General features: G+C 45.7%; 1 protein-coding gene across 2 annotated transcripts in view; it reads left to right on the top strand.

Annotated features, from left to right (window-relative positions):
• The window catches only part of GNAL (G protein subunit alpha L), a 150,242-nt gene that overhangs the window by 39,997 nt on the left and 93,758 nt on the right, over positions 1-16,487 (top strand). Inside the window, exons 1-4 of one of the 2 annotated variants that reach the window (XM_042911765.1) lie at positions 4,267-4,628; positions 4,891-4,963; positions 5,664-5,718; positions 5,822-5,941. In XM_042911765.1, the coding sequence (XP_042767699.1) occupies positions 4,487-4,628; positions 4,891-4,963; positions 5,664-5,718; positions 5,822-5,941 (390 nt within the window). In that variant the 5' untranslated portion in view covers positions 4,267-4,486. Of the gene's footprint in view, positions 1-4,266; positions 4,629-4,890; positions 4,964-5,663; positions 5,719-5,821; positions 5,942-16,487 lie in introns of those variants that run through there. The other variant, XM_042911764.1, reaches the window with a different exon arrangement.

Below are 16,487 nucleotides of genomic sequence, written 5' to 3'. Positions count from 1 at the left end.
CTGCCTGCGCTCCAGGTTACCCTGGGTGCTCCCCAAAAGCTCCTCTCCTGCTGCCGCAACAGAGCCAGCTGGGATTTGGGATTCTGATCCCATGGTTTAAAACACAAATGAGGATTCGCTTCCCAGACCAGACTAGAAAAAGGCCAGATGATTGGATTTAAAAAAAAACAAAAAAAAGTGTCTTGAACTCCTACCGGATAACAGACTAGGTAAAACTGGCTTTGTTGCATCACTGTATACGGACGTTGACTTTCTATTTTCGAATGTTTAGCAGTGGACTGTGGGCACACTGTACCTCGTACAGTGCAGATATCGCAGCCAGGACACAAAGGTTTATATCTCAGATACACCTCTTCCTTGCCCTTCTAAGCTTCTGGAAGTAATCTTGGCAATAGTTCCTTACTGCAAATGTTACACAAATTACTCCATGGGAAGGATTAGCACAGTGCCAGAAATCAGTGGACAACTAGTAGAAGCTATTTTACACGGATTATTATTATTTTTTATTACTATTATTATTATTATATTGATATATTAACTTCTTGGGTGTATTATGGCATATTTTTCATCATACCTGTTCACATAAGTCTTTCTGAATTCCAAATATAAGAATTTATTGTTAACCCTGTTTAATGATAAACTCAGGCATATTAAAATGTTTAAGAGCTTATTTGAGCAAAACTTGATTCAAATCAGGCAACACCCCATCTACTTGATGGAAAGTAGCTCCGAGGAGCAGTACAAAATAAAGACTTCCATATCCAGCCGGGAGCGGAAACAAGGCAATTACACTAGGTTAAAAAGTGGGTTGGTTATTGCAAGGTTCCTTGCCGTTAGGGGATGACAGGAGTGTATGAGGCAGATTATCTAACTAGTGCTGATCTGGCGGTTTCAGATTGACAGGTTTAAGATTTCATTTCTGGGAAAGCCAAAACTAATTGATTCTCAGTTTGGTGATGCGGGGCTTAGCATAAGCAACTCCATTTTGGACCTGTTGTCTTGTCTTGTAACAGCCCTAATTCTTAGATCTGAACAAGTGGAAACTTTTTGCTGTGTTTTTAGGGTCACCGAATTATCAGGCTGCCTTCAAAGTGTGGTTTGGGGGTTCTAACTTAATTCTCCCTTTATAAGTTTCCATGGGATTTGTTTTGAAACTTTTTCTTCCAAGTAACAGTTTCTAAAAATCTTGGCATTACAAAAGTTGGCAAATCCTTATAAACATCCCACTACACTAAGCAATTTTTACTTACCTTTTCTTGCCTCCCGACTTCCCCAGTAGCCACAGTACATGCCAGCTTGCTGTTGCCACGTGTGAACAGTTGTGTTAACTCGAGGTGTGAGGCCTGGCAACAGTGATAAATAGTCCCCTTACACAACACGAGAACTTTCAACCTAGCTCAGAGTATAGTATGGCACTGGAGGTTTGCTTTTGTCGAAAAGAATAATTTCGACATGATACTAACCTGGACAAGTACTCTCTGAACTTAAAACCTGATCACAAAATTCCTTTCATGAGACCCCAGACTTTGAGCAGAGTTATCTCTGGCTTTCATGAATTCATTCATCCATTCCATGAAGGTTCCTGGGCAGGCAGCTCCTGTAGGCCGGGCCCTGGACTGGATGCAGGTGCTGCATGTGTAAAGGACAGACTCAGACCTGGCCCTTGTAGAGTCACCCATCTAGTGAACTGTGGGGAAAGCTGCAAATAAACCATTACAATGCAAGGAGCTGGTGAGACGATGCAGCACAGGGAAGGGGGCCTAACCTGAATGTGGAGGGAGTGGTGAGGCTGGAAGGATAATTAGGAGGTGGCCGAGTGAAGAAGGTATTCCAGGTATTCCAGAAAGAACCAGCATGTGGACCCAGGGATAAGATAGGGTGTTCAGGAAGTACAAGTAGTTGGAAGGAGAGGCAGGGCAGTGCTGGGAAGGGGAGAGACTTGAGAGAGCTGTGGCCACAGAGTTTACATCAACCCAGCCTTGAAGGATCATGGTCAAGCCCTCATAGGCGACGGGAACATGGCAGATCTGTATTGTCACTGCAGCAACATGGTACCAGCACTGGAGTGAGTGAGGAGGAGCCATTGCTGAAGTCCAGGTTAGATTCGTGATCTAAGACCATGGCAACGGAAGATAGGGTGGAAAAGACAGGACAGATATTTAGGAAACAGACTCTTTGGGACACAATAACTACTCGGGTTTGCAAGAAGGAAAAGGAGTCAGGAATGGCTCCCATGTTCTGGTTTGGAAAATCAGGGGCCCTTATCACAGAGAGAGAGAACAGAGAGGAACAAGTGGGGGGGTGTGGGGGTAGGCTTAGGGGAGGAGCTCAGCCCTTGGCAGGTAGAAGTGAGGATCCCTGTGAGGCATAGAAATGGAGGTGTGCTTGGGGACGGCGTTGGACAAGCGGGTGAGCCGGGATGGAGATGTGATGTGGGCATAGAGCCGTGTGCACAGACTGTTGAGGATACAGTCAGCCCTTCCAGGAATGTGTGCAAGGGGAGAAAGAGTGCTGGGGTCTCAGGCACCTCCACCAGGCAGAGGGTGAACAGGACATCAAAACCACAGGACAAGACAGTCTCAAAGAGGGTCAGTGCCAGCTCCCTGGAGAGGTCAAAGAAAGTAAAGACCTAAGTTCATGAATGAAGTTCAGTGCCTGGGAGGCCATTGAAGACCCTAATGAGAATATTTTCAATATCTGAAATATACTGAATATCTTCAGTAGGGAGGTGGGCCAAAGCCAGGCTGCCAGGAGCTGAGAGGTGTGAACAGGAGGTAAAGAAAGTCAGGCCAGAGTCAGATGCCCTTCCTAACTCTAGGCTGCCATGTGCAGGAGGGAAAATGGTGATACTAACAAGGAGCCTGAGATGTAAGGAGGTGCTGTTGGTTTTGAATAAGGCAGAGGTGAATACGTTTGTCCACTTGAGGTAACAAGCCAGCAGAAAAGGGGAGGCTGAGGAGAGAGGGGAGAGCCAGAGGAGAAGAGACAAGCGGACAAGTGAAGCCGGCTGTGCCCCTGGGTGCAGGCTGCAGAGGGGAGGGGGCAGCAGAGCAAGGAAAACACCCCACACCCACCCACCCCCGCCGTGGTGTTTGCTCTCTGTAAAGAAGATCAGGCCTTGGTGAGAAAGGGAGAAATGTAGGCTGGGAGGGAAGAAACTGGGGCACAGAAGACAGGTGAACAAGGCCATGTAAAAGAATCTGTGTGCCGGCCTCACCGAGCCCTAACAGCGCTGCACAAGGAAGTGATCTCGGACCTGGACTTCTGCTAGGTCGCCTCTTTTGCCATCTTTCCCTCAAATCCAAAAAGTCGACTGCAAGACTGCGGACGGACCGTCTCTGGGAATTCGCACTCAGCACAGCGAATGAGAGCACAGTCCGGTCTCCTGCCTTCATCAGTTCCACCGCTAAGATGCCAAGTTCAAGGCCATTGAGTCTCCTAGGGAAGTAGTAGAGCTGTTCAGAGAACTGCGAAGGAGAAACGGGGGCTGGAGATAAAGACAAGAGGCTAAGGGAGGCGGCAGCGTGGGTGCGCTGGAATAGTCTAGAAAATGAACGAACAAAGGCGGTGTGACTGGTGAGCCTCTTACAGATCCTCCTCCCTGATAGAATATGCATGATCCTTCGCGAGTCCTCGCCCGCCTTGGAGCAAGGAGGCGTCCGAGACATCGGCGGGGAGCGCACGCCCAGACCCATTCTCCCGGGCTCCGAGTGCGAGAGGGCCACGCGGGCGCGGTGCAGACCCCGCGCGGGTGAGCGTCCCGCGGGGCCGGGCTCCTAGAGGTCAGCTCCCGACCCCTCCAGCTCCGTTAGCGCTAGCGCCCCTGCCAGATCCTCGCCAGCAGGCCCAGCTCCCCTTCCCGGCCGGGCGGAGGCGCGGGGGTCGCTCGGAACCGGGAGGGGGCGCGCGTCCGACGGCGGAGGCAGCGCGGAGCGCGAGCCGGCCGTCTGGTGTCCACGATCGCCCTTCGGGGACCCGGCGACGAGTTCCGTCCCTCCGCGCCGCGGTCGGCCAGCAGCCCGCGGGGCCCGGGCATCTTCACGGTCCCGTTGGGCGCTTCCCCGCCGCGCAGGCGGGAGCGGGGCTGAGCGGGGCTCAGCTCGGCGGGCGGCGCGGGCGCGGAGACGCGGGGCGAGCGGAGGGCGCAGCGCCATCCCGGCTGGCTCCGGCAGAGCTCGGCGCTCTCGGCCCCCGTCTCCTTTCATGCCATGCTGTTTGTCCAGCAGAAAATACTAAGCCTTTACCTTTAAAAAGTATTTATTTGGCTCCGCGAGTCGTCCTCGCATCCTTTTGAGTTAGGAGTTTGCGGTGGGCAGAGGGAGGGGAGACGGAACGCTTGTTCTGATCGAAAAACACCGAGAGACCAGAGCATCTCTTTCAGCAGCGAGGAGGAGAAGCCGTCGCAGGATCTACACACATCTACAACTCTCTATTGCTTTTTGTGCACATTCCTAACTCTGCCCGACGTCCATCCAAGGGGGCAGGCATGGGGTGTTTGGGCAACAGCAAGACCGCAGAAGACCAGGGCGTCGATGAAAAAGAACGACGCGAGGCCAACAAGAAGATCGAGAAGCAGCTGCAGAAGGAGCGTCTGGCTTACAAAGCGACTCACCGCCTGCTGCTACTGGGTAAGGGCGGTGGGCGCTTGGCGGCCCCGGCCCGAGCGGAGCGCACAGCCCAGAGCGCAGCGAGCCAGCGCGGGGGGCGGGCGGGCAGGGCCGGGAGGGGGCCGCGCGCACCGCCGGCGACCGGGGAACCGCTCCTCCAGCCACGAGCTGGCGCGTGCTGGAAAATACCCACGCTGGGTAGGGTAATTGCTGTCTGGGTTGGCGGCAGCGATGGCAACGGTGTTGGGCTACAGATCACAGCAATCTTTTTGTTTGTTTGCAGGCGCTGGTGAGTCGGGGAAAAGCACTATCGTCAAACAAATGAGGATCCTGCATGTCAATGGATTTAATCCTGAGTAAGGAACGATCAGTTTTGCTTTTGCCTTTGCCTCCAAACTGCATGCGAACTTTTTCACTTCTCTCTAGCTTCCTCCAAAGTGCTTTCTTTAAACAGTTAATTTGATCATCGAGCAGACTTTTGAGAGGGAGGAAAAGAGAAGCCTGTTGTTGAATTTGTAATATTTAGCCGAATCCTTTTGGTGGTGTCTAGATCAAAAAATAAAATAACTTGCTTAACAAAATATGACTTATTAGATGTTCTTGAGGTGTTGGTCTGTGTTATTAGTTTTGCTCTGAGTACACTTAACCAATATGTCACTAAATATTTTTGTCTATATCCTTTGCTTCTGTTTCAATTCCTAACTATCACATATGGTAATTCAAATAAAATGTATTTACAAGTGTAGCTGTATAGCTTTTATATGCAGTATTCATAACCATAACCACTTTGCTAGGCTATGTGTAGCCTGCGTAGCTGTATACAACTATATATGGTCTGTAACGCATGCATTCAAGTTTACTTAGAGTACAGATTAGAAAAAAAGCATGTTTTCCTTTACCAGTTAAAAACTTTGCACCTTTTGTCTTGGGGTTGACATTGACCCCCAGGAAAACCAGTCTAGCCCCATGCTGCAGCTGGAAGTTTAAAACCCCACATCAACTGATTCAAGTGAGTGCTAAAAGTGAACTAAATTAATAACAATTCTCTTCATATAGGGAAAAGAAACAGAAAATCCTGGACATCCGGAAAAATGTTAAAGACGCTATTGTGGTAAGGGCTTTTTAAAAAATGTTTGTGTGGTATATTTTAGTTGTCATACACGGAGCCTCAATGTTCTATTTATCCATATGCTTTTTTCTTCATTCCATTTTAGACAATTGTTTCTGCTATGAGTACTATCATACCTCCAGTTCCACTGGCCAACCCAGAAAACCAGTTTCGATCAGACTATATCAAGAGTATAGCTCCCATCACTGACTTTGAATATTCCCAGGTAAGTAAATCCTTCTTGAAATATTTTAAATGGTTCAAGAGAGACCCATTTTCAATGAGATTGCTTGAGAATCAATGCTAATATTATTTTATTCTTGACATTCTTTAAAATCTAGCTCTCTGCCTAGAGAAAGGCTTTCCTTCATGACAAAATATTAACCTTTGTTAAAAATATTAAAGACGATGGGGTTGTAAGAAACGCTTTTATGAATGTATTCGTGAGGTCGGTAATCAGGAAAGTGGCATACCTTTAGGAAAATATTGATAGTACTTTTTCCTATATGTATTTCTAAATTGATAACTCAGCAGTTTCCCAGATAACCAAAGAATAGAATTTACATAAGCAGAGAGAAATACTTATGGTAAGTGATCGCTTCCATGGGAATAGTAGAACAGAATTCAGGTCACTCTTACGATGTGCATCCTGTAGCTCAAATGAGAAGAGAATGCATGCTGTAAATAACACGGATCCCTTCTGAGTGTTTATTCTATGATGGAAAAATGTAGTTTGCTTCACATCTGCAGTATTTACGGGCACTTTCCTAACCAGTGGGATGGCAGTACGGCTCATGTGAAAGGGTGAAATAAATTGTAATTTTCTTTTCTTTGGTGTATATGCATATTTTCAAAATATTGTTATGTGGTAATTGGATTAAGCATGTGTCAAAGGAAAATATATTTGTTAGATTTCTCAGAAACTCATCTTTCTTATAGCTGTGCCAAAAGAACATATTTGTGCCTGCACCTCTGTGTGTGCGCGTGCGTGAGTGTGTGTATATGTGTGTACGTTCCCAACAGTAACAGAATTTCAAAGTTTTCATCACCCGGTGTAGGGCTCTTGAGACATTTTTCTTTCTCAGAGTCCTCTCTTCGAAGGGAAGGTGATGCAAAAAGCAGTGTGTACAACAGACAGTGTGTAAAATGCTCTGACTGAAGTCTGGGCCAGTGTGCACCTTCTAGCCCCTACCCTGTCTCTTCAACGGGAGCATCCTGTCCTATAGGCTTTGCAGCAAGATGGCAGATAAGGATTACCCTTTTTTAAAGCTTTTGTTTGCATCCTTTCATTTGATTTTTGCTTCTGATAAGCATTCCAGTGTAACCAGTCAGAGCTCTAGAATTTCTAAAAGGGAGGGTTAGAAGTGGCAAACTGGCTAGAAAAGGGGGCTAGGGTGTCTGGCACAGCAGGAACACTTTTTTACTGAACTGTGTCTTTTTTATTTTTTTAATTATTTTTAACGTTTATTTATTTTTGAGAGAGAGAGAGAGAGAGACAGAGCATGAGTGGAGAAGGGGCAGAGAGAGAGAAGGAGACACAGAATCCAAAGCAGGCTTCAGGCTCTGAGCTGTCAGCACAGAGCACGATGTGGGGCTCGAACTTATGAACCATGAGATCGTGACCTGAGCCGAAGTGGGACATTTAACCGACTGAGCCACCCAGGTGCTCCCTGAGCTGTGTCTTTAACTGGATGGCTTAGAGGGGGTAAAGGAGATGATGAGGGAGGAGCGTAGGGGGTAGGACCAAAGCAGTAATTCAGCCAGCTAGAGCTATAGGGTGTCCCCTAGTACTCTGTGACACTGTGTATCGAAGAGGTCCCCCAAAACTACAAGGTCCTAGCTCAAATCACAGATGGCGTTCCCATGCAACTTCAGATTTACACATTCATAGACATATACTTGAATTCTCAAGTCTGTCTGGGCATGTTTGCTTGAAAGTAAGTAATCATAAAATATCTCCTATATCATTCTGACTTAGGAAAAAAAGTGATTCTTATCATGTAATGAGGAATTAGAATTAAGGTGTGTTAGTCACATGTTTTTCTTCTTCACATGATAGGCTCACACCTGATAAGGGATTTCATATTCAATGCCAAGTTCAGAAACAGTAACTCCTGAGGGGATTACTAAGGAATCCAAAGCACCTAACCTGTGAAAGTGTTTTTGAGCTCTATCGTGAATATTTTTAATAAAAAGAGAAAACTGAAGGACCCATTTCCTTTGAAAACATGTATTTTCACATAGGTGTGTTAAGGCTACTTAAAAATAAGTATCAGAAACCATAATTCATTACAAATAAAATAAAAGAGAATTAGGACCCAACAGTTCTGGGTTGACTGGGATGAATGCAATTATGCTCTTTCAGAGATAATCCTTTTTTTCTCTTTCGGTAGGTTTTAAACCTGATATTCTTTTGTCTTATGTGCCTATGGCGTGTCAAATGTGATTATGTTTCTAATAGTCTACATTTATATAAAGAAGGAAATTAATACCTAAACATATAACGTTCCTTCTGAAGATTCCATTTTTATTTTAATGTCCACACATTTTTCAGTAACATGTATTCTATCATGCTCTGAAATAGTCATCACTTATATTACTAACTTGAATAGTTCTTGGATTCACATTTTGATGATCCTCACCGAGAAAGATATTAAGATATTGGAGAAAATTAACTTTTATTTAAAGAAACTATATATTATTGTAAAAGCCATAAAAGTAGAGCTAAATCAAGTATCTTAATAGTAAATACAGCACAAATTCATTAAATCTAGGACTTTTTGAGATTGGATCCTTGAGAAAGTCTTTCGGTGTCACAAGTGAGGTCTTAGGCTCATTTTCTTGTAGATAGAAAAGGATTTTATCATAAAAAGTTAATTTCAGAGTTCTTTAATTTAAGAAGGAAAAATCAGAATATACATTTAAAATTATATGAGATTGCCCATTATCGTGAAAAGTTTAACCTTATCTTGAGGTGTCTTAAGGATTTTCTCTAAGAATATTACACTTAAGTTTACCTTTTGGCTTTTTGCTGTTCATATTGCCTTCCATTTGGATGGCAGCTGAATTACTTGAAACCTAAGTTTTAATAGAGAATGCCGAGGTGGACAGGGGATAGCATCTCTCCAGCTAACAGTTGTTCTGGAGAGGTGGGGGGTAAGGGAGAATGTTCAGGGCCAGACCTCCCAGATCTGTACTGATCTGAAGGGCCTTTGGAGAGGAGTTACATGCTCTGGTTGTGATTTATCAGGACCACTCTGGCTGTAGGGGGAGAATGGATAGTAGGAAGCCAAGACTGCAGAGGGGCAACTTCAGGAAGCTATTGAAGCAATTCAGATGGGAGATAACGGAGCAGCCTGGCGTGGGATGGTATTCATTGATAGGTGCCTAGTTCGTTCTTTTCTCATGCATACATCCAAAACTTGTCTTTCTGTGGACTGGGGTCCGTCCAGGAACCCCTGCACTAGTTAGGACCATGCCTTTGCCTCCAGCTCATCTACGCATGAGGTGATTGAAAACTGTCTCAGCTGATGACTGTGACACATTCCTCCTTCACCTCCCAAAAAACTCTTAGCACAATACCAAACCTAAATCAATTAATTAAATTGAATTAGTAATTTGCGTGGTTCCTTTCTTCTTAAAATGTGGGGATTTTATTAGCTCTTTTAAAATTGTGGCTTGCTAGGTTTTTTTTTTTCTAAGGGGAAGCTGATAAACAAGGCTCAAGGAGAAATGTGAAAGCAGTCTGATGTGTTGATCGGTACTCTGTCATTACTAGCTGCTATTTCCTAAGTGACCGTTTTATCAGAATTATAGGTCAGCATAAGCCCGGAGAGCAGGAACTATTCTGTCCTCCCCTCCCAGGTAAAAGTACACCAGGAATTTGGTTGAAGAATAGGCTGGCTCCCTGCAGAGCAGAGGGGTAGGGCCCGGGGAGCTGCCCACCTTGGGTCTTAGATCCACCACTCTCAAAAGATGTGACCCCTGGCAAGTGACCTGCCCCTCAGTGAGAACAGATGTGGGAGCCAGGCTTCCTGGAGCGGCTGTTAGGAGGGTGCACGGAAGGGCTGAGAAGCATCCGGTGCTGAGGCACCCTTAGCTACTCCTGACTGTGCGCTTGTCCTGTGTCCTGTGGGGAATGCGTGCAGAATTCTAGAACTCACATCACCCAGGTTAGTGGGCTAGTGTTTTTCTAACCAACTGAACTCTTTCATCCCACCACCCAAAAAGTCTTTAAAGCCCACAATATGTGTCAGGTAGGAGTAAATTTTCCATCTGGAGCCCCAGCTGCAGTACCCCCCTAGGTCCCCAGCATTTGCCCTCGAACCTCATCAGGGCCCTCTGAGCCCCCCAGCACTGTCAGGAAATGACAGGCCAGTTGTGTTAGCTCCCAGGGAACAGGCTTCTCCCCTGGCTGTCCTCCTGTCCTCTCCCCCAACAACTCACACCACACAGCTGGGTACACGGAAAACAACTCCTGAGTGCCTGTTAGAATATAACGTAATCCTTTGTCCACTCCACTAGGGAGCTGTGGGTGTCACAAGTCCGGGGACTGGCCACCTGGGCCATCACACTGCGTTACGGAAAGGAAGGTTCCCCTCCATACAACGAAACAGTGAACCCTCGCTTTCGCTCAAGATGACATTTCGATCCACGTCCCAGGCACCCACCCTGTTCTTTGCCTTTCGAAGGAGTGAGGTTTGCTTTGTGTTGTAAAAGAGAAGGGTAACATGAGGAAGTGTAAGAAGTGGGAACTACCAGTATGTGTTCCACAGTAAACCAGAAACTCTTAGAAATCTGTATATATGGCATCCAAGAGAAAAATCCTCTTGGATAATTTCAAATGCGATTAATAAACAGGGATTACTGCACGGGGGCGCCTTGGGCGTACCCTTCCCAGATCTCAGCCGCCCCTGGTGTGGGGAGCCGCGGGGTGGGGAGCTGACTGCCCTGAACGGGAGCCCAAGGGGAGAATGGCCTCGTGGGGCTCAGGCTGCGTCTGTGCTTTCAAGGGCCAAGGCAGGGCCTAGAAAGAGCATCCTCCTGGGCTAGGAAGTGGACAAGGTGCTCCAGAGACTCCTGTCCAGGATCTCGGAGTCTGTGGACTGGACAGTGTCCTGATCTTGAGGGAAAATACTGGGGCCAGACCACCTGGGCTCCAATTCTGACATCCCCGCCACTGCAGGACCTTGAGCAAATCACTTTGTTGCCGTCTGCCTTTTCTCAACTGTGAAACAGAGGTGATCACAGTACCTACTGCGTGAGGTCGTTATGAGGACTGAAGCAGTGATCCGGCATTGATTTGGTGCCAGCCCTCCTCACCGCAGTCCTGCCCTGGTGGCCTCCGACGAACGCTCAGCTGCCTGCACACTGTCAAGTCCTCTCTGGGTGCAGGGGGGGAGACAACTGAACCTTCTCACTATTCCCCCACCAGCCAGCTGTACCCTACAGCCCTGTTTTGAGCCAGCACCTATAAACCGTGTCCTCTGTCCACGCCAAGTGCTGATGTCCCCAACACCTCACAACATACCTGGGAGGAGGTGTCTCTAATTATCCCCAAAGAGCTGTCAAGCCGTCCACTGGCCCTGACTGCTCAGGACCCTGGCCTGAGTGTCTCCTCACAGCACAGACACCCCGGGGGCAGGGGGAGCTCCTCCAGGCACTCTCCCACCTGACCTCTGTCACCCACAGCCCCCCGTGTCTCAGCCGTGTTCCTCCTACTCCATCTTACCTCCAGTCAGATTTTCTTGAAGTGACTTCCGGCTTCCTCCTTTACCACCATCTCTGCCCCTCTTGGTCCTCCCCTTCCGTTCTGTGCCTTGCCTAGCGACAGGTTCTCTGAGGCCACCTGTAACTGCCCTAGATTTGCCAGATGTCTGTCACATTTTTCACCTTCCTCCCTGGGGCTACAGTGTCTGCTTGGTTTTGCCACACGTTCCAGCAAGCTTCTGGCTAATTCTTGTAACCCAGTACTCACCCCAACACACCCTTTCTAATAATAGAGAGATGAGCTGTATCCTGAAGCACCCCCTCCCTCCGCGAGGGAAGTTAATACTGAAATACATCACATTTCAAGAATAGGTTCCTCCTCAGGAAAGTTTTCAGCATTAGACTTTTGCTAAATAAAATATTTTAAATGTCCCAGGATGTGTTTCTCTAGTTTTAAGAAAAAATCCTAGAAAGATTATTTCTTTAAGTAAAGAATAACCATTCTTTCTCTCATTTGCACCCCTGGATTTTTTTTTCCTTTTCTGAAGTTTGCTGGAAGTGGTGAGTGCCTATGTCTCAGAGCAAGGCCGCCATATTGATTTTACAGGGCGTTGTCAAAGTCATATTTTAAAAACCGTGGTGTGTGTTGAAAACGGACTGTTGGTGAGGCCTTAGAGACCATCTAGTCTGAGAGCTCCAGTTGAGGAAACGGCAGGAAACGAGGGAAAGAACTTGCCAGGGAAGCAGGGAGTTTCATGATTTCCCACTGCGCGTGGAGTACCCTGGCTGTTGGCAAAGATGGAACATGGCTTCCCTTTCTCTCCAGAGAGAGGCCTTTGTAACAGAGTGGTCTGAAGAGCAGTCTTCAGTGGGATAGCATTGATGACCCCCAAGGCTTTTTCTGCCAAAACTGAGTGTGAAGGTGCTGCTGAGGGGGAAAGGTGGATGTGCAAGAGGTTACCTTAGCTCCTCTTGCTTCTTCAGTGTTTAGGCAACACACTTAAGTGTCTGTGGATACCAGGATGAATAAGGAGCGCTACTTTTCCTCTAGACGCTTTTATCCTCTAGAGGGAATACAGACTTATGAACAAAGTGGATGTTGTGGTACAGCGCTACACTAGAGATGTTTATGGGGAGCTATTGGGAGTGTGTGGGGGGCCCCACCTGACCAGCTTCATGCTGAGCTGAGGCCAGGGGATTTGGGCCTCCTCCTCAAGGTTATGGAAAACCATTCACTGATTCTAGTCAGGGAGTGACAAAATGTAAGTTGTCTTTGGCAAGACTACTCCCGAATCCATTAAGAGGCCACTCCTGCATGTCTGCCTTTGCAAGGCTCTCTGAGGCTCTGTCTGCCATTGGGCAGAAGGCACTCCCCCATCAGAAACCTGCTTCCAAGCCTCACTTTGCTTGTGTCAAAACGCTAAGGACAAATGGAACCCCCATACTTCATTTTGCACAGCTGGTATAAAATGAAAGGAATTGCTATTATTTTAATAAAGTATTTTGGTTAGATCCATCGACAAGACTAGCGCTTCCATGAGGATGCTTTTTTAAAATTCCATTTTTGGTGCGCCTGGGTGGTTCAGTCGGTTGAGCGTCCGGCTTCGGCTCAGGTCATGATCTCACAGTTTGTGGGTTCGAGCCCCACATCGGGCTCTGTGCTGACCGCTTGGAGCCTGGAGCCTGCTTCGAATTCTGTGTCTCCCTCTCTCTCTGCTCCTCCCCCGCTCATGCTCTGCCTCTCTCTGTCTCTCTCCTTCAAAAATAAGTAAAAACATTAAAAATAAATAAATAAAAATAAAATAAAATTCCATTTTTTTTTCTTTGAGACAGTATCATAAGGGGCATTCCTAACAAGTAACTTTTTATTTTGCAACACTTTTAATCTTACCCCCAAAATGCAAAAGTAGTACAAAGAACTTCCAGGCACTCATCACACAGATTCACCAATAGCTAGTTGGCCATATTTGCTTCCCCCTTCTGTCTACACTAACACACATTTTTTCATGAACCATTTGAGAGTTGGTTGCAGGCACCGTGTTCCTTTACCTCTAAATACTCCAGTGTGTATTGTGATGTACAAGGACAGGCACTTTGATAAGCACAGTATGGTTATCAAAATTAGGAGATTTAACATTGATTTGGTCTTGTTTTGTAACCTACAAATGTTATTCAGTTTTCACCACTTGTCCAGATAATAATATATAGTGAATAATATAGTGAAATTACAGTCGTCATCTTCGTCGTTGTCACCATCATCATCGTCATCATCATCGTGAGAACTCTGGTCAATAGTCCAATCCAGGATCAAGCACTACATTTCATTTCCATTTTTCCTTTATTCTGCATCAGTTCCTCAGCCTTCCTTTCTGTCCTGACCTTGACCAGACATTAATTTTGAGGAGTGCCCTCACTGTGGCTCATCTGATGTGTCGTGACCAGATGCGATTAACGCTTTGGCAGCAAAAGCCCACAAGTGACCTCGTATCCTTCCTAGTGCATCACGGATGTTAACGCTGAAGCTCTTAGTGAAGGTGGGGTCCGCTGCCCTTTTCCTCTTTGTAATTCTTACGTCTGTTCTAGGAATGTTCTTTTTGAGGCCATTTAACTACCCTGTTCTTATCAAAACATTCACACTCTGATTTTAGCAGACTAATAAATTTTATCCACAGTAAATATTTAAGGGGGCAAGCTGTTACCAATTTTTTTGATTCTCTCTACATCCTACAGTGAAAACCAAATAGAACATAGATCGTGATGCTGCTCTTCACATAATTAAAAGGCCATTATTCTGTGCTCTTGATAATAAAAGCGTGTGGAGCAACCTCTCGTCTACAACACACCAAGAAATCCAGGCGTGAGCCCACAAGGCAACTCTTCCCTAGAGTGTTTTTCCTTACAGGGGACACATTTTCAAGGGTCACAAGATAAAGCAACACATTTTTTTAACTCCTTGAGTAAGATGTCATTGAAACCTCCAATCCTTTGAAAGTGTGAGATTTTTGCTGTCAAGTCTCATCTCAAATTTTGATACGTTGGGAATTTGTCACTTGGCTTACCAAAGCAGAAGTTCACTTCGAGGGACACTTGCTCTTTCCAGGAGCCTATGACATTTAAAAATACCTTAACATTAGAGCATATTGTCCTTATCGTTGCTAGTTTTATGTAACTGGGAGAGAAAACATCTTGAACTTTATGGCTGTCTCTCAGGAAATGGTGGAAGGAGCAGACAAGTAGGCTATACTTATGTCACATTAAGACTTGAACGAGTTGACACGTGTGGTTTGTGAGAAAGGTACACTGAGGTTTTAAGAGGCAGAGCAATGACTTTACTCCTGAAAAGATTCCTTCCAGACACTGATTTTTGAATTTTTTTAGCTTTGCTTGAGAACCTCATCCATAATGTGTGGGGTTTTTTCCTCACTTCTTAAAATACTCCTGTACATTTTCTGTTCTGCCTTTCTTAACGGCATTGGATTAAATTAAATCCACTGTATGCATAACATTTTCACTACACAAAGCAGTTGCATTTTTTTAAGTTGTATTTGTATTTTTTTGAATAGGAAGTGTTTGTGTATGGCACAAAGTCCAAAAGATGTAAGAGGGTGAAAAGTCTCTCTCTTACTCCAGCCCCCAGATACCCAGTCTCGCACCCAGAGACAGCCGGTGTAGCATAAAATTGACTTAGGGCCCTCAGAAAGCAGTCCTTTTAACGTCTTTTTATCTCAGAGTAGTAGTCACTTATAAAACACAATTGCAGTTAATCTTTTAAGTGTGGGGAAAATATCTAGCTTGAATTGCCAAGTGAATGTTTTTGAAATAAAATTTGACGTTAACGAATTAGCATTAAATTGTAAGGAAATGGTTTTGGTGCTTAGACGAAATGCCAGAGTACTTCGTTATGAAAATATAGGAAAATTTTATTAGGCATCCATGTTTTATTTATTCATCTATTTTTTATTTTTTTGCTTTGCTTTTGGAGTAATAGTTTTCTTTTTTTTCTTTTCTTAATTTTTTTCAAACAATTTGTTGTCAAGTTAGCTCACCTACAGTGTAGTCTTGGCTTCAGGAGTAGATTCCCGTGATTCATCACTCACATACAACACCCAGTGCTCATCCCAACAAGTGCCCTCCTCAGTACCCGTCACCCACCATCCCCACCCCCATCAACCCTCAGTTTGTTCTCTGTATTTAAGAGTCTCTTATGGTTTGCCTCCCTGACTGTTTATAACTTATTTTTCCTTCCCTTCCCCTATGGTCTTCTGTTAAGTTTCTGTCTTTCTCTGACTGACTTACTTCACTTAGCATAGTTCACTCTCCCAACAACGTGGATGGAACTGGAGGGTGAACATCCATGTTTTAAAGCGTAGAAGCCACAGCTTTCATCCCTCCGAGGGGTACCTTACAGTATACAGTTAACCCAAGTGGAACACCTGGAGGGCATTTGACCTTTGGGTTCTGGGTGGCTAATAACGTGTCAGAGCGTTTGGTAGCTCTCTGGGGCTATTTCTCTGACCATTTCCTGTAGGGCCATGTGCCCTGTCTCACAGGAGTCTCCCATTCATTCTGTACCCATCCTGTAGTATTCCTTCTTGGCTTTAGGACATTCTGTCCCTCCCACACTTCCCAGTCCTTGAAACTTCTGCATTAGGAAAGACCCCTGGTTTCCTCCCATGTGCCACGCTTACCTCCATCCGCACATCACACGTGGTCCCTCCTTCCCACCAGTTCTTGCTTTACCACCTGCAAAACCTGCCTGCTGTTTCTTAATTCCTCTTCCTGAACGACCACGATTCCCGAAAACACAGTTTGGGTGCTATTCGTCTTTATTTAAATACTTATTTGCCACAGGTTCCTTTTGAGTACCTAGGAAGTTCTCAACTAATGCTGAGTGATAGAAGTAACTAAAGAAAGGAGTATTTGCCCCCTTTGAGTTCCTCCGATTAGCAAGGCTTAAACTCACTTAGAAAGTGGATTATGTGTCATGATTTCAAATCTTTACCCGTCCTTCTTATTTAAAGCTCACACGTCATAGTCGTGCTGTGTTTTGCCAATAAACATGT

Source organism: Panthera leo, chromosome D3 (genome assembly GCF_018350215.1).
Source record: "Panthera leo isolate Ple1 chromosome D3, P.leo_Ple1_pat1.1, whole genome shotgun sequence".
Taxonomy (NCBI): Eukaryota; Metazoa; Chordata; class Mammalia; order Carnivora; family Felidae; genus Panthera; species Panthera leo.
This window is presented reverse-complemented; position numbering and strand designations above follow the sequence as displayed.